At 43.0% G+C, this 18,983-nt stretch overlaps 1 protein-coding gene across 6 annotated transcripts in view; it reads left to right on the top strand.

Moving 5' to 3' along the window:
• FNDC3A (fibronectin type III domain containing 3A) overlaps positions 1-18,983 on the top strand; it is a 206,205-nt gene that overhangs the window by 27,173 nt on the left and 160,049 nt on the right. For 3 of the 6 annotated variants that reach the window (XM_073343811.2, XM_073343802.2, XM_073343820.2), the window contains exon 2: positions 2,653-2,781. In XM_073343811.2, the coding sequence (XP_073199912.2) occupies positions 2,680-2,781 (102 nt within the window). In that variant the 5' untranslated portion in view covers positions 2,653-2,679. Of the gene's footprint in view, positions 1-2,652; positions 2,782-9,575; positions 14,337-18,983 lie in introns of those variants that run through there. The other 3 variants (XM_073343875.2, XM_078852928.1, XM_073343830.2) reach the window with 3 other exon arrangements.

Genomic DNA, 18,983 nt, shown 5'->3' with positions numbered 1-18,983 from the left:
TGTTCGTCTTCACTTTCAAACCCCTGGCCTGTCCCCCACCCTACCTATAATATCTCATTGGCGATCAAGATGTCAACTCTTGCATCCATGATGCCATCCTTTATTGCCCACTTGTTAAATTTTCAAACAAGCACCTTCAAATTTTCTCCTGTGCTGCCCCTCAGGCCTGAAAGGAGTTCCCTGTAAATATCTGCAAAGCTACCTCATTCAAACCCCTCCTTTTCTGTGATACCTAAAAAATATTGGCAACATTTAGGTGATGGGTATGCTGAGACCACTAAACAATGGAATCATGTTGACCAATATTGTCTTGTTTTCCTGCACTCCCCCATCTGACTGTATCCAGCTGTTGTCTTTTATTTTATATTTCGATTGTAAACTTGACCGTGGGCAGGAACCATCTTTTTGTTCTGTATTTATACAGCACCTAGGACAGCAGGGCCATGGTCCATAACTAGGGCACCTAGGTGCTACAGTAATAAAATAAATAATAATAATAATGAATTGACATTAGATCAAATTGTACCAGTGCATTTGTTCATAACAATGCTAGACATTTGTGCACTTTCAAGCCTTTCTAATGTAACACAGTTCCCTTAGATGAGTTGTGAACAGTGAGAATTAAATCTTGGACCTCTGGGTCTAAAACCATTTAGTCTCTACTGACTGACTTAAAAGGCTGACCATCTGTTGGCTCAGAGGCTGCAGTGAACTCATAAACCCCTGTGATTCAGCCACCAGAGGGGGCCAGAGACCTAAAGAGCAGAGACGGGCAAACTATGGCCTGCAGGCCCCATCCAGCCCGCGGGACTGTCCTGCCCGGCCCCTGAGCTCCCAGCCGGGGAGGCTAGCTGCAGTCACTCCCCCACTGTTCCCCCTCCCCTGGAGTTATGCCGCCACGCGGGCAGCGGTCTGGGCGGCGGGGATGCACACTCCTGCAGGGCAGCGTGGCGGTGTGTCTAGCTCTGGCTGGGCGGCGTGGCTGCCAGACATGCTGCTCTGAGTAGCATAGTAAGGGTGTCGGGGCTGGGGGGGGGGGTTGGATAAGAGGCAGGAGGTCCTGGGGGGCAGTCAGGGAGCAGGGGGTGGTTGGATGGGGCAGAGGTGCGGGGGCGGTCATGGGATGGGGAACAGGGGGCAGTTGGATAGGGTAGAGGTTCGGGGGGGGGAAACGGAGGAGGGTTAGATGGGGGGGAGTCTCATAGACTTTAAGGTCAGAAGGTTTCAGAGTAACAGCCGTGTTAGTCTGTATTCGCAAAAAGAAAAGGAGTACTTGTGGCACCTTAGAGACTAACCAATTTATTTGAGCATGAGCTTTCGTGAGCTACAGCTCACTTCATCGGATGCATACTGTGGAAACTGCAGAAGACATTATATACACACAGAGACCATGAAACAATACCTCCTCCCATGCCACTGTCCTGCTGGTAATAGAAGGGACCATTATGATCATCTAGTCTGACCTCCTGCACAACGCAGGCCACAGAATCTCACCCATCCACTCCTTTAACAAACCCCTGACCTATGTCTCAGCTATTGAAGTCCTCAACTCGTGGTTTAAAGACTTCAAGGTGCAGAGAATCCTTCTGCAGGTGACCCGTGCCCCACACTGCAGAGGAAGGCGAAAAACCCCGGGTCCCGGGGGGCGGTTAGGGGTGGGGGTCCCGGGATGTGGCGGTCAGGAGACAAGGAGCAGGCAAGGTGGGTTGGATTGGGGGTGGGGTTCTGAGGGGGGCAGTCGGGTGGGAAGTGGGAGGGGTTGGATAGGGGGCGGGGGCCAGGCTGTTTGGGGACATGTGCACAGCCTTCCCTACCGGCTCTCCATACAGTTTCGCATCCCAATGTGGCCCTCGGGCCAAAAAGTTTGCCCACCCCTACTATAGAGTATAATTGTGGGTTACACTAGCACAACGGTTTTCAACCTTTCCAGACTACTGTATCCCTTTCAGGAGTCTGATTTGTCTTGCCTACCCCAAGTTTCACCTCACATAAAACAGCTTACAAAATCAAACATAGAAACACAAAAGTGTCACAGCACACTATTACTGAAAAATTGCTTACTTCCTCATTTTTATCATATAATTATAAAATAAATGTATTGGAATATAAATGTTGTACTTACGTTTCAGTGTGATCCTTGAGACTGTTTTTTCACTTGTGGGACTTGTCTAAAGCTGAAGCCCTGCTACATGGAGCTGAAGCATGTAACTTAGCTTTGTGTGCCCCCGGTGGTGTGGGACTCTGTGCAATTGCCCTGCTTGCCACCCCCTAATGCCAACACTGCACTTGCAAGCCCCCCAAACCCATCCCATAATCCCCTCCTCCCCATGGGCTGCAAGCCCTAGGTTGAGAAACTATTATCTAGATGAATTGCATACCCCTTGGAAGACCTTTGAGTGCCCCCAGTGGTACATGTACCCCTGCTTGAGAGCCACTGTGCTAGCATTTCAAAATAACCTTAAAGTCATATTTATGGAAAGGTCCTTTGAGATGTGTTATGAAAAATATTTATACTGGTGCATTTAATTATCTTGTTAACTTTACTTTTTAACACTGAAGACTATTTTAAAGGATACTTACTATGAAATCCGTCTTCATGTATTAAAATATATAATATGTACATTATGTAATTTTGGTAGTTTTTCTTTACAGGTGATCCTGTGAATTAATGTACCATCAATGATGGCAGAACACCCGCCACTACTGGATACTACTCAGATTATAAGTAGTGAAATTCCTCTTCTACCTGCCCCTATTGTTAGCGGTGATGGAGCACAACAGGTAAAGAAACTTCAATACCTTTGCTTTCTTTTATGCCATATATACAAAAGAAATGTCATTATGTACCAGCTGAAGAGGTGGGATATTTGAAAAGCTCCAAATCCTGAAAAACGCCAAAATGCTCATTAGCAAAAGTCGTGAAAATAATAGTCACACCATTCTGATATCTCTTGAGAAGTCAGTGTAGATCTAGGCTCATTGTGTTTTGTTCACTTATTAGGCTGTGGAATAGAGAAACTACAGTCTGGGTGCTGCAGGTGCCAGATTTTGATCCTTTTCTTAAGACATTTACATTGCCTATAGAGATGGTAAATATTTCCAAAAACTTTTTGGTATTTAAGATGAGAGCCTGTTAGCTATTATCATAGAGTTTAAGGCCAAAGTGGACAACCAGATCATCTAGTTTGATCTCCTGTATATCACAGGTCACAAACACCACCCAGCACCCACACACTAAACCCAACAACTGAAATTAGACTGAAGTATTACAGCCCAGAAGAGACTAAACTGTTGTGTGCCACAGGTAGAGACTAGGCAGTACCGAGATGCACCAATGCCAGAGTCTCCTGAAATGGCAGGGAATTGATTAAGGGAGATATACCCAGATAATTCCTGCAAATAACCCACATCCCATGCTGCAGAGGAAGGCAAAAACCCTAGGTCACTGCAGGTCTGACCTGGGGGAAAATTCCTTTCCAACCCCACATATGATGATCAGTTATACCCTAAGCATGTGAGCAAGAACCAGCTAGCTAAGCCCATGAGAGAGAGAATCCTCAGTGCTACCTCAGAGTACTGGCCCACCCTGTCTTGTCCCCCATCTCCAGCCATGGCCATCTCTGATCTTTTAGAGGAAGGAGACAAAAAACAAAAAAAAGAGAATACATTGATGGGTGAGGAGTGTGTGGAAATCCCTTCCTGATCCTTGCAATTGGCCAGTTGAAGCCCTGAAGCTTGAGATTTGAGGGGCATAAGACATAAATCAGAAGGGACCCCCAGAGCTGCCAAGCCCTGCCCCCACCATCACATGCAACCCTATCATATAATCCCATTCATAAATTTATCCATCTCTCTCTCTCTCAAAACTAAGGTGTTTGCACCCACAACTCCTATTGGGAGGCTGTTCCAGAATCTCACTCCTCTGAAGGTTTCTAACCTTCTTCTAGTTTCCAGCCTGAATTTGGTCACAAGCAGTTTATACCCATTTTGTTCTTGTGCCAACATTGTCCTTTAGCTTAAATAGCTCTTAATCCTCTGTGGTTCCCTTTTCAGCCTTCTTTTCATTAGGCTAAAACAAGCCAAGCTCTTCCAGTCCCCTCTCATAACACAGACCCTACATTCCCCGAATCATCCTTGTAGCTCTTCTCTGCACCTGTTCTAGAAAGATGAATTCAAACTGGAACATGGGCAACCAGAATTCTATGTCATATTCCAAATTAGTTCTTACCAGTGCCTTGTACAATGGTATTAATATGTCTGTATCTGTACTGAAGATGCCATGATCCCTCTTAGGATCACATTTGCCTTTTTTTGCAGCTGCATCACATTGGTGACTCAGTCATTCTGTGATTGACCAACACACTCAGGTCACTTTTCTTATCTGTCACAACTGATGAGCCAACAGCTTTTTACAGAAATTCTTCTTATTAAAGCTTAAATGCATAACTTTGCACTTTGTACTATTGAGTTTCATTCCATTTCTGTGCACAGTCTTCCTCACTGAAACCATTTCTGTTGCCATCTTCCTGGTTTTATACTAGCCCAGGCAACACCTACTGAGCTAAGCTTCATCTTCCAGTCATGGGTTGCTTCTCCAGCTTCATCCTTGCATGTGCAGCATTTCACATTAATTGGCCCTTCTTTCTCAGCTTCCTTATCCCTTTCAGAACTGATGTGTGATAAACATCCCATCACACTGGCACAGTCTATACCCTGGTAAACCCATCTTGCATTACATCTCCTTTTCTGTTTACCTCCATACATTTAATTATTCTTTCCTTTGCAATTTGTTCTAAAATCTTGCATATTACCGAGATCAGACTAACAGAGCTGTAAATGCCCATAAGCATAGGTACGACATTAGCTATTCTCCAGTCATGCAGTACTACCCCAAATAGATTTATTTAAAATCCTTGCTACTAGAGAATTTGCAATCGCATGTGCCATTTTTTTCAGTATTTTGGGGTGGAAATTGTCTGGTCCCCCCGATTTGAGAGCATTAAACTCTTCAAGTTTTTCTTCCACCTCTGTTGTGGTCATACCTATTTCTATGCACTCATTTCTATCAGCCATCCTGCCTTCGTACTCATGTTCCATATTATCATCCTTGTTGAAAACAGAGACATTGTAACAGGTTTCAGAGGAACAGCCGTGTTAGTCTGTATTCGCAAAAAGAAAAGGAGTACTTGTGGCACCTTAGAGACTAACCAATTTATTTGAGCATGAGCTTTCGTGAGCTACAGCTCACTTCATCAGATGTTTACCGTGGAAACTGCAGCAGACTTTATTGTATTAATTTAGTTTTGGGGCATACTTAGATTACCTTTAATCTTCTCCCTATCCACACTGCACACAGACCTCATCCTTCTTCATTCTATTTTTATGTATATAACAAAAAAACCTCTTACTACTTATATTCATTTCTTTGGCAAGAACTAATTCAGCCTGGCTTTTAGCAATTCTCACTTTATACAATTTCTAACCTCCAAGATATAGCTTTCTTCACTGATCAATCTTTTTCCATTTGCTATGGGCTTTCAGCTTACCCCTAGTAACCTTTTTGAGATAATTATTCATCCAGACAGCTCTGGAGACTTTTCCTACAAGATTTTTTCCCCCTTGCTTGGGTTGCAAATTAAAGATAATTAGTGTATAGTTGATTTAAAAGAAATTCTAAGCCTCCTCCACATTGAAGCCCTTGACCTCTTTAGTCCAGGTGACTTCTTTAATTCCCTTAGTTTCCCAAAATCTGCCCTTTTGAAATAAAAAAATGTTCTTGATGACCTGGTTTTGATTATCCTTCCATTTAATTTAAACTGAATCATCTTGTGATCAGTCAATCCAAGGTTATTTCCTATGACCAGCTGTTCTATGATGCCCTCACTACTTAACAAAACCAAATCTAAAATTGCATCCCTTCTTGATGGTTCAGTGATGATTTGATGAAGGAAACTGACTTATATCACATCCAGGAGTAAGTGGGCCCTACCAGTATTAGTAGTACTTGTTCTCCAATCTATGTCCAGGAAGTTAAAGTCTCACACACACAATGACACAATTCCTGATAGTATTTATCTCAGAATTCACAGATCCACTACTCCCAAAGAAATAGTACGCACCAGTTTCACCTCAGGATCTTGGTTCCACTCAAATAGCACCATTTAGATTTGTTTATATTGAAAACAAGTACAAGTTTATTTAATAAAGAACAAAGATTTGAGAAGTGTGTCTCTGGATTAAGTTTAGAAGTGTGTGCAACAAGAGTGATGTAGTGGTGGGAGTCTGCTATAGACCACCAGACCAGGGGGATGAGGTAGATGAGGCTTTCTTCCGGCAACTCACGGAAGCTACTAGATCGCATGCCCTGATTCTCATGGGTGACTTTAATTTTCCTGATATCTGCTGGGAGAGCAATACAGCGGTGCATAGACAATCCAGGAAGTTTTTGGAAAGCGTAGGGGACAATTTCCTGGCGCAAGTGCTAGAGGAGCCAACTAGGGGGGGCGCTTTTCTTGACCTGCTGCTCACAAACCGGGTAGAATTAGTGGGGGAAGCAAAAGTGGATGGGAATCTGGGAGGCAGTGACCATGAGTTGGTTGAGTTCAGGATCCTGACGCAGGGAAGAAAGGTAAGCAGCAGGATACGGACCCTGGACTTCAGGAAAGCAGACTTCGACTCCCTCAGGGAACGGATGGCCAGGATCCCCTGGGGGACTAACTTCAAGGGGAAAGGAGTCCAGGAGAGCTGGCTGTATTTCAAGAAATCCCTGTTGAGGTTACAGGGACAAACCATCCCGATGAGTCGAAAGAATAGTAAATATGGCAGGCGACCAGCTTGGCTTAATAGTGAAATCCTAGCGGATCTTAAACATAAAAAAGAAGCTTACAAGAAGTGTAAGGTTGGACATATGACCAGGGAAGAGTATAAAAATATTGCTCGGGCATGTAGGAATGATATCAGGAGGGCCAAATCGCACCTGGAGCTGCAGCTAGCAAGAGAGGTCAAGAGTAACAAGAAGGGTTTCTTCAGGTATGTTGGCAACAAGAAGAAAGCCAAGGAAAGTGTGAGCCCCTTACTGAATGAGGGAGGTAACCTAGTGACAGAGGATGTGGAAAAAGCTAATGTACTCAATGCTTTTTTTGCCTCTGTCTTCACTAACAAGGTCAGCTCCCAGACTGCTGCGCTGGGCATCACAAAATGGGGAAGAGATGGCCAGCCCTCTGTGGAGATAGAGGTGGTTAGGGACTATTTAGAAAAGCTGGACGTGCACAAGTCCATGGGGCCGGACGAGTTGCATCCGAGAGTGCTGAAGGAATTGGCGGCTGTGATTGCAGAGCCATTGGCCATTATCTTTGAAAACTCGTGGCGAACCGGGGAAGTCCCGGATGACTGGAAAAAGGCTAATGTAGTGCCAATCTTTTAAAAAGGGAAGAAGGAGGATCCTGGGAACTACAGGCCAGTCAGCCTCACCTCAGTCCCTGGAAAAATCATGGAGCAGGTCCTCAAAGAATCAATCCTGAAGCACTTGCATGAGAGGAAGGTGATCAGGAACAGCCAGCATGGATTCACCAAGGGAAGGTCATGCCTGACTAATCTAATCGCCTTTTATGATGAGATTACTGGTTCTGTGGATGAAGGGAAAGCAGTGGATGTATTGTTTCTTGACTTTAGCAAAGCTTTTGACACGGTCTCCCACAGTATTCTTGTCAGCAAGTTAAGGAAGTATGGGCTGGATGAATGCACTATAAGGTGGATAGAAAGCTGGCTAGATTGTCGGGCTCAACGGGTAGTGATCAATGGCTCCATGTCTAGTTGGCAGCCGGTATCAAGTGGAGTGCCCCAAGGGTCGGTCCTGGGGCCGGTTTTGTTCAATATCTTCATAAATGATCTGGAGGATGGTGTGGATTGCACTCTCAGCAAATTTGCGGATGATACTAAACTGGGAGGAGTGGTAGATACGCTGGAGGGCAGGGATAGGATACAGAAGGACCTAGACAAATTGGAGGATTGGGCCAAAAGAAATCTGATGAGGTTCAATAAGGATAAGTGCAGGGTCCTGCACTTAGGATGGAAGAATCCAATGCACCACTACAGACTAGGGACCGAATGGCTAGGCAGCAGTTCTGCGGAAAAGGACCTAGGGGTGACAGTGGACGAGAAGCTGGATATGAGTCAGCAGTGTGCCCTTGTTGCCAAGAAGGCCAATGGCATTTTGAGATGTATAAGTAGGGGCATAGCGAGCAGATCGAGGGACGTGATCGTTCCCCTCTATTCGACATTGGTGAGGCCTCATCTGGAGTACTGTGTCCAGTTTTGGGCCCCGCACTACAAGAAGGATGTGGATAAATTGGAGAGAGTCCAGCGAAGGGCAACAAAAATTATTAGGGGTCTAGAACACATGAGTTATGAGGAGAGGCTGAGGGAGCTGGGATTGTTTAGCCTGCAGAAGAGAAGAATGAGGGGGGATTTGATAGCTGCTTTCAACTACCTGAAAGGGGGTTCCAAAGAGGATGGCTCTAGACTGTTCTCAATGGTAGCAGATGACAGAACGAGGAGTAATGGTCTCAAGTTGCAGTGGGGGAGGTTTAGATTGGATATTCGGAAAAACTTTTTCACTAAGAGGGTGGTGAAACACTGGAATGCGTTACCTAGGGAGGTGGTAGAATCTCCTTCCTTAGAAGTTTTGAAGGTCAGGCTTGACAAAGCCCTGGCTGGGATGATTTAACTGGGAATTGGTCCTGCTTCGAGCAGGGGGTTGGACTAGATGACCTTCTGGGGTCCCTTCCAACCCTGATATTCTATGATTCTAAGAACCAAGTAGAGTTAATTGTATCAAATGGTTACATGTACAATAAAAGTTAACATGCTTTCTGGAGCCTAAACTTAACAAGACATTTCTTCTGTCTTACAAAGCATAGCCCATGCAAAAGTGTGTCTCCCATTGTTTAAAAGCCAGATGGTCTGTGATCCTGTGTTCATAAGACAAGCCAGCTGGCTGCTTGCCCCTTAGCTGAAAGATACCTGGGTGTAATCTGCACCCCCAGATACTGTTCTAACCATCCACTGTCTTCACTTGTAAACAGGGTAACACCTGCTGTTTGTTTGTTTTTTTTGGGTTTTTTTGCTATATAGAATCTCCCCTGGTGACTTCGCAATTACTGGATTAGCATTTTGTTCAGGCTGTCAATAGACATTCATTGTGAAGTATGCAATGCTCAATTTACATATAGCCAGACAGGTAGATAAGCATCTCCTGCCTCAAAGAAACTTGCTTATCGCTTTCTGGTGACCAGCCCCCCAGCTCACAGACCTTAAGACGGGGTGGGCAAACTTTCTGGCCCGAGGGCCACATCGGAGTTGCAAAACTATATAGAGGGCTGGGTAGGGAAGGCTGTGTCTCCCCAAACAGCCTGGTACCCACCTCCATCCGCCCCCTCCCACTTCCCGCTCAGAATCCCTGACCCATCCAACCCCCCTGCTCCTTGTTCCCTGATCGCCCCCCTCCCAGGACCCCCACCCCTTCCCCCTAACAGGCACCCCGGGACTCCGACGCCTATCCAGCCTCCCCGTTCCCTGACCGCCCCCCCACCCAACCTCCACCCCATCCAACCACTCCCTGTCCCCTGACTGCCCCCCGGGACCTCCCGCTCCCCCCCCCATCATGCCAGAGCCAGCCACGCTGCCACACTGTCCGGCAGGACTGGCGGGCCAGAGCACTGGCAGTGCAGCACATTGAGGCTGTGGGAGAGGGGGAATAGCGGGGGGGGGGACTAGCCTCCCCAGCCGGGAGCTCAGGCGCCGGGCAGGACGGTCCCACGGGCCAGATGTGGCCAGCGAGCCGTAGTTTGCCCACCTCTGCCTTAAGAGCATAATTTTCAGTGTGTATATATATATAACTCCTTGCATATTATCTATCTATTTTGCAATGATTATGATGATCGGTGTGACACAGGCTTTCAGTAGAGACCTTACATGGCACTCTTTGACAAACTATAGAGACCAGACCCAGGGAATCCCTGTGACCCTATGTACCCCCATGCCCTCTGCCAGTAGATCCCAAGAGGTCCCTGGGTCACATCAAGTAATATTTTAAAAAAACCTGGTACCGATATAGAAGCCAATTTTGTTGCTTCAGGAAAGTACAGTATAAAACCTATTAATGGTTCCTCAAAACTAATAAAGAACATAATTCTTATCAGACCAGCAGAAAATGTGCACTATAGGGAGCAATATTCTGCCACAAGGGAGAGGAACTGCATGACCTATTGACAGTAGATCTTTGCTACAATAGACACTTTATATTCCGTTTTTTCTTCATTCTACATATGTATGTTTTTGCATTAATGAAAAACAAGATCCCTATATGTGTCCAAAACAGGGCCGTTTGGGGAATGCTTGTGAATGCTACTTCTAGGGGATCATGACAGGGACACAAAGGGATGCTGTCATGAGTGACCTGCATATGTTCCAAGAGTAACAAGAGAAATGGGAGTGGAAAGAAATTTTAGAAGAGAAGCCTGGTTGCTTGGTTTTAAGAGGAAATGGAGTGAACTAGCCAAACTAAGATCCAATATGAGGTCAAACTGGGATGAGAGCTGAATGAGACTTAAATGAAGAGGAGGAGGAAGAACTGTTAAGTGTTACGTGGTGGGTGTATGGGGAAGAAAATATGGTATTCCAGTTTGCTTTTTCTGAGAATGTCGTCTTCCTGGTATTAAATACATTTCAGAATTTTTACCTACATTGTTTTAAAGAGATGGCATTTATTATTATATAATACAGATAGAAATTATTCTGAAATTTTAAAACAGAGCTTTCTTTTAATAAAAATACAGTTTTAACTACTTTTAACCAAAAGCAGAAGTAACCATCTCTGACTAAACTAAACAGCAACCCATTAAGCAAAAACTTGAATAAAAGATATGGACATATTAAAGCTTACGTTCTTACCTTTCTCTCTAGACATTCAATACTTCTGCTTAACTACTTTCCTCTTCTCATACCCTTTCTTCACCTATTTCTATCTCTCTTTTCTTCCCATTTCTATTCTTACTTTACCTTTAGGTACTCACGAAAATAACTTCTCTTTATCCCCTCCAAAAAATGAGGCTAGTCAATCTGCCCTTTCATACAGCTTGTTCAGTAATGACCTCCGGTGTTTGGAAGAGTTTTTATTTTTGAATGTCCTTTGGGGGAAGTTTTATTAAAAAAAATATATTCTGTTATCTTTCTACTAAGCAAGATTCAGACTAAAAGAAAATAATTTGAAGCAAGAATCACGCTAGAGACTAAATTATGCCTCTCATTAATTTTTTTAGGAGTAAAAAGTTTGTAGTTTATACAGTATCTATCCTTAGAGAGCAGCCATGCATACAAACTGGATATAACCCTCAGAGAACAGTTAACAGATTTATTTAAAATAATTCTACAAAATGTTAGCTAGGTTTTCAGATAACAGTTAAGGACAGCTAATACCACTTTTTTCATTTCATTATAGTTCCAAATTATATAACAGATCTGGCTACAATTTAGAATCTCACAAAAATTAGTAAAACTTTTATTATCAATTGACTTGACTTTGTTTTTCTTTTGTGTGTGTGATACATGAGCCTTAAATAATTTGAAAATGTATTTATTCAGTGTCAGAAACCTTTACTGGAAACATTTATTACTTTTCTTGTAGTGTTTAAGAAACCAGCATTAACTAAATACTTTTATGTTTGGAGCTTACAAAAGCCAGGACATTCAGAATTGTAGTTACAACTCTGTCATTAGCTCAGCCAATTAAGACCCATGGTACAAGAAATTCAGAGCAATGGGTGATTCTGCACATTTTGGAATACATCCTCATATTAGGTCACAAGAATTTATAAGCATCTCTTGTTTACATCAGTATAAGAATATACCTCTATATACAGTGTAGTCTTTTGCTGAGTTATGTATGAAGCATCACAGATTTAACTCTGAACTCCATTGCTGTTATGTGAAGGTATCTGTTTCAACCTAAATGTTGTTTCACTGTACTTTTAATCAGTTTCAGTGTTTGTTTTTTGAAGTTGTGGTATAACTTGCATTAATATTGGGTTTTGGTATTGTGAAAGATTTTCCTAGCTTTACCCTTGTAATGTGTTCTAGAGACTGCAGTGAGAATTTTTGCCATCATTATGCTGATAAACATGGAGCTATATACAATATCCTGAAAACTAGCTATTTCACATGCTTAGCTACTATTCAAACATTTTTCCCATTTCAAAAACACTTTCACTAAAATACTACAGAACTGCTCACCCACTCTACAACACAGTTATAACAGAATCAGGGGATCAAGTGATAACAATTGTAATTTCTAATTGGAACAGAATTTTACTGTGTCACTGCAACCAAGCTAAAGCCTTGGATTGCCCATATCGTAACTGGGTCCCCAGGCTCCATTATAGTGTGTGTGTGTATATATATATATTAAAAACTTTTTATGTTAGAAATTGACTATACAATGTTTACCAGTTCTTCATAGCAAATTGCCATGATTTGAAACATCTGAGATCCTAAACCCAGAAAACTAACATTACACAGGATACAATCTGAAAATGTATTAACAAAATCCATTTATTTAGTTACTGTTTTAATGAAATACTTTTTTTGTGATTTCAAGTTATATGTAGTTTATGCTCTTTCTAGTGAAATACAAAGTTGAGGTGCTGGATGGATCGAAATCATACAGTCATTTCCTGAAACTTTACAAATATTCCTTTCAAATCAATTAATTTCAAATATTTCAACAGAATATAAAATATTTTTCTCTAACTCTTAACTTTAGCTACACAAATATTCACAAGTAAATCTCAAAAGATGAAGGGAAAGGTGATTCAGACATTGAATGGCCTGAGCAAGCTAAGGTTGTGAGATCTTCTTCTGGGTAGGATGGTGGTTATTTTTTATTTATTTATTTATTTTTAAAGCAAAAATCCTGGGAAGGATACACAACTTGAACGATTCAAGTTTTTTACAGTCTTGTATTTACACTTACAGATTTACATTCTGGCCCATCGAAACTAAATTAGTAGTGTTTGCTACACATTGGGAGTCTTGTGTCCATTCATATGTTACTCTGATAGATATAAACTTGCATTTGACTGCTTTACCTGAATTTGTCCATAATACCCCTGTCCTCTCTTCAAATCCCTCTTCAGGACCCACTTTGACTGTGATGTCTATAGTCATTGCCAGCAAATAAAAATTGGAGAGGACCAGCTGGGTATAATTGACATTGTTTATAGGGGAAAAAAAATCAAGTATAATATGTTTTTATCCCTTTCCTTCACCTGTAATACATTGCTTGTTTTCTTATTCTTAGACTGTGAACTCTTTAGAGCAAAGACTGTGTGACCAGCATATACTTTGACAGCAAATACAGAGTCTCTCATAGTATGTACGTGAGAGAGGAGGGTATCTCTTGTCATGTTATTTAGACCTCTATTGGGCACGTGAGTCAGAATTTTCTTCTGACCACTGACGCAAAGCTTGAGCCTATGCTCATCGAAGTCAGTGGTAAAGCTCCCATTGACTTTAATGGTGCAGGATCAGAGCCTCATTCTTTTGAGGCTTATTTACTTAGAATGCAAGACAATAATGAACTGTGAACCGGGATGAGGATCTGGACAGAACAACCCCATAATTGAAATTCATTTATTTTATCTTCTAGGAGGAATTTTTTTCTGTTTCTTATTAATAGTGAAGATTAATTTTCTAAAAAGATTAATAGCTTACCATTTTTATGTATTTTATTCCTGTGATTACTAATCTGTGGAATAAGACATGCATTTTTCCTAAGGATAGAATTAATACTTTGAGAGAGAGTCTTTCAAAATGTAAGATTTTTCACGTGGAAGTCAAGATTAAGATGCCTTTGTTTACTGAAAACGAAGAGTCTAAAGAACTTTGAAGAGTATCCGAAAAGTGAATAAACTTTCAAATGTAAAATGAAATCCAAGATGTTTAAGACTATTTGTTGAATTAACATGAAGCAGCTTTAATGCATTATAAATATGAAAATATAACTTTGTGGTCTAGCAAATTAATAAAAAATTACTCACATAGCATATTCAAATGAACAGTAGTAGTGTACTTACTTCAGTGTGGAATCATTTGATTGTCAAACCATACAGTGAAATGAGACCACTCATTAAAAATAGCCAAATAATTTAAATTTCCTAATTTCAGGCATTATATTAGGAGCCAGATTGTGATGCCTTGACACATGCTGAATTGTGCCGTATATGACAGATAGACCAATGAAAGTCAGTGGGACTACTTGTGCAGGAATATATTATTCAAAAGTGAGTAAGGGTATTACTGTCTGGCCATAAGTGATTTGTTTTTAAACAGGGCTTTACAGAACCTAACAGGAACAGAAATGCTGTTATGAAATTATTTTATATTTAAAATAAAATTGTTTTAAAAATGGAATAAAAAAGGCCTTGCAGAACAGCTGTATAATTTACCAGCTCAGCCACAAAATCTGTTTGCCTGTACTGTACAAATATGATTATAAAAAAACTGATATTTTACTTGGCCTGAGTTAGTGGGATAGTAGATATTTGTGATGCTGTTTATAAATATTCCTCTGCCGCCTCTTTGAACACAACAACCAAAAGGTAAACATTCATTTCCCATGTTAAACTGCACAAAATAGTAAACTAGGGTTAAGATTTTTGAAAATACAGTTTCTGTGAGGAGCTCTGGAAATTAGGCAGTAGCTGATTACATTGTTGCCGGTATGTGCATTGTGATCGCCTGCTCTTTCTCTCTGTTATCTGTTACCTCACGGTCAGACATGACAGGATTTTTGTCACGCATAAGATGCTGAAGTCATCAAAGGGTCAGCCAGTCCATTCTTCAGTGAGCCGCTCCTGCCTCGGTTGCTCTGTGGGATAGTCACACTTTCCCAAGAGGGATAGGAGCAGGGGTTAAAAAGTAACTTAATGGACTTACCGGTACGCAGGGTGGCTGGGGTCCTGGGCAAGGCGGGGGCGGCTCTGGGCCCCCGGAAGGGGCAGGGCCTCGGGCAGAAGGGGCAGGGCTGGGGCCAGATTCCCCCAGCCAGCCCTTCAGCGCTGCCCGGCCCGCACTGTCTGGGCCCCGTCGGCAATTTAAAGGGCCTGGGGCTCCGCCTGCTGATGCGGCAGCAGCGACTGGGAGCCTCAGGCCCTTTAAATCGGTCGGTGCCGGAGCCCTGCTTTAAATCGGGGTAGTGGCAGCGGCCAGCAGCCCTGGAGCTGTGGTGGTGATTTAATGGGCTTGGGGCTCCGGCTGCTGCTGGGAGCCCCGGACCCTTTTAAATCATCGTGCCCCAGGGCAGCTGCCCCTTTTGGCTCCTCCCCCTTCAGCAGCCCTGCTGATGCGGTCGCCATACCTTCTTACCGGTACGCCATACTTTACCGTACTGGCTTACTTACGCCTCTGGATATGGGACCCCCAAAAGATGTAATCTCAGCATAAATAGACATTGGGTAGGCTATCCCGTTCCTTCTGCGATGTGCAAAGGCACACACCGGGAACAGAATAGTTAGATGGTAGAGACACAGTGCTCCCACTTTTTTCCCAACTAATCCCAGCTCTGATGGAATTCCTTAATGCTGTGTGTGAGGAATCTACATTGGTGAGGTTTACCAGGCCTTCTCATCCCCCAATTCCAAGCTCTATCAAGATTCAACTCAGACTAGTGGAGCAGGGCTGGCAGCCTCTGGCTTTTCGTTGCCACACAGTTCTAGAAAGTTCTGAGAAGGATGAGTGCTGTTCAGATTGTGGTGTTCTTCCCCTGCCTCAAGAGGAAGCAGAGGTCTTGGCTAAAAAGAACTTTAACACACTTGAAGCAATGCCCAAAGTAATGGATTTTGTCCTTTGCACAACAGTATTGCAGTGCACTCTTCATGGGTGCAAAGGTTCACCTTTACAGAGCTCAGTGAAGGAGTAGGATGTAAATTGTTAATTCTTTGTCTCCAAACTCTGGATATGGATTTTTTAGCAGAGACCCAGATGCTCCAGTGGTAGATCTTCCACTGATCAGTTGTGCTTCACAGGGCCAGCCCACAACATTTTGGCACCTGAGTCGGGGAGCTCAAATGATGTCCCTTTCCCCCCTCGCTTGGCCCAAAACTTTGAAAGGTCTCAATTCTGCCGCCTTCTTGTTCTACTCCTCTCATGGTACTGCTCTGCTACCTACCCCAATAAAGAAGAACTAACAACTTAAAATGCCTTGTTCAAACATTTTAAGTAACACTTAACTTTCAAACACCTGAACAGCAAATGTAACTTTTCTTGTCTGCCTAGTAAGCACTGGCATTTTTATCTGTTTGAATAATTAAAGTGGTGCTTTCTGTGCCTTCTTGGTTGCAAAGATTTGAACTGCTTCCTGAAGGTCCACAGTCTGGGCCAGCTCATGCTCTATTGAGATGGTTGCAAGGCCGACCACCCTCTCCTGTGTCATTGTGGAGCATAGATGTGATTTTATTAACTTCAGCTTGGAGAAGCTGCGTTCTCCACTGGCAGCTGTTACAGGAAGTGTTAGAAGTATGTGCAAAGCAACAAAAGCATTTGGAAAGAGGGTGGTCATCTTATCTGTGCACATATATTCCAGAACAACCTTTGGAGTTGATCCTGCTGAAATGTATCTTGAAAGGGATTTCAGTTCATCACCTAATTCACTCGCATCTATATCACACAGTCATCACGTGTCAACACTGTCTCTAGTCCCTGCATTGCTGATGCAGGTCATCTTCAGGTATAGTGAGGAGTCTTGGAATATCATACAAGATCCCAAATATACTGCTGTGTTCCTTGAGCTGCATGAAACGTTCTTCAACTGATTGTATTGTACAATCTAGCACCTGGTTAAAGAATTCAACTTTGAATTGTTGTTTGGGGTCTCTTGTGGGATTATCCTGTGCCTCGTAATCAAAATGTCGTCTTCTTTGGTGACTCTTTTTTATTCTTGAATGGGTGGGAAAATAGCTTCAGTGTGAAGTTCCTCTGCCAACTTCTGTGCACACTTCAGAATGTTTTGAAATCCCTCATCTGACCTGTAAGACTGTAGGTATGACTTTGCTTTGTCCAATTGTTCCATTGCTCCAGATATATCAAGGTCAACACCTTGGAGTCTCTTGCTTACAACATTTATTTCAAACAGTATGTCACACCACAACACTAAGCCACACAGAAATTTGAAGTTATGTATGTTTCTGGTGATTTCATTTCCCTCTGCCACTGTTCTCCCACAAACAGTTTCCGTCATAGCATTATCCTCCATAATGGCAACTACGGCATCATCTATTTTCCCAATTTGGTGTTTGATAGGCTTTATCGCCTCCATTCGACTTTCCCATTGTGTGGCACTCAGTGGTTTCAGTGTCAGAGGGGATGTTCCTAGATGTTGCTTCAAAATTTGCCATCGATGAGTTAATGCAGAGAAGAATATATAGATGCTTTGAATTGCATTAAAAAATTCAGCAGCCTCACTAGAAGCTGATGCTGCATCACTGACCACTAAGTTCAATGAATGAGAACTGCATGGGACAAAAAAAGCTCGAGGGTTTAACTCTTGGATCCGTGTCTGCACTCCTCTGTTCTTTCTTCTCATGTTGGCACCATTATCATAGCCCTGACTTCTCATGTCAGATATCATGACTCCCTTAGGGAACTGATGAGCAAGATCCCCTGGGAGAATAACATGAGGGGGAAAGGAGTCCAGGAGAGCTGGTTGTATTTTAAAGAATCCTTATTGAAGTTACAGGGACAAACCATCCCGATGTGTAGAAAGAATAGTAAATATAGCAGGCAACAAGCTTGGCTTAACAGTGAAATCCTTGCTGATCTTAAATACAAAAAAGAAGCTTACAAGAAGTGGAAGATTGGACAAATGACCAGGGATGAGTATAAAAATATTGCTCGGGCATGCAGGAGTGAAATCAGGAAGGCCAAATCACACCTGGAGTTGCAGCTAGCAAGAGATGTTAAGAGTAACAAGAAAGGTTTCTTCAGGTATGTTAGCAACAAGAAGAAAGTCAAGGAAAGTGTGGGCCCCTTATTGAATGAGGGAGGCAACCTAGTGACAGAGGATGTGGAAAAAGCTAATGTACTCAATGCTTTTTTTGCCTCTGTCTTCATGAACAAGGTCAGCTCCCAGACTACTGCACTGGGCAGCACAGCATGAGGAGGAGATGACCAGCCCTCTGTGGAGAAAGAAGTGGTTCGGGACTATTTAGAAAAGCTGGAGGTGCACAAGTACATGGGGCCGGATACGTTGCATCTGAGAGTGTTAAAGGAGTTGGCGGATGTGATTGCAGAGCATTGGCCATTATCTTTGAAAACTCAGGGTGATCGGGGGAAGTCCCGGACGACTGGAAAAAGGCTAATGTAGTGCCCATCTTTTAAAAAGGGAAGAAGGAGGATCCTGGGAACTACAGGCCAGTCAGCCTCACCTCAGTCCCTGGAAAAATAATGGAGCAGGTCCTCAAGGAATCCATTCTGAAGCACTTGCATGAGAGGAAGGTGATCAGGAACAGCCAGCATGGATTCACCAAGGGCAAGTCATGCCTGACTAATCTAATTGCCTTCTATGATGAGATAACTGGTTCTGTGGATGAAGGGGAAGCGGTGGACGTGTTGTTCCTTGACTTTAGCAAAGCTTTTGACACTGTCTCCCACAGTATTCTTGCCAGCAAGTTAAAGAAGTATGGGCTGAATGAACGGACTATAAGGTGGATAGAAAGCTGGCTAGATTGTCAGGCCCATCGGGTAGTGATCAATGGCTCCATGTCTAGTTGGCAGCCGGTATCAAATGGAGTGCCCCAAGGGTCGGTCCTGGGGCCGGTTTTGTTCAATATCTTCATAAATGATCTGGAGGATGGTGTGGATTGCACTCTCAGCAAATTTGCAGATGACACTAAACTGGGAGGAGTGGTAGATACGCTGTAGGGTAGGGATAG

This window comes from Lepidochelys kempii, chromosome 1 (genome assembly GCF_965140285.1).
Source record: "Lepidochelys kempii isolate rLepKem1 chromosome 1, rLepKem1.hap1, whole genome shotgun sequence".
NCBI classification, from domain to species: Eukaryota; Metazoa; Chordata; order Testudines; family Cheloniidae; genus Lepidochelys; species Lepidochelys kempii.
This window is presented reverse-complemented; position numbering and strand designations above follow the sequence as displayed.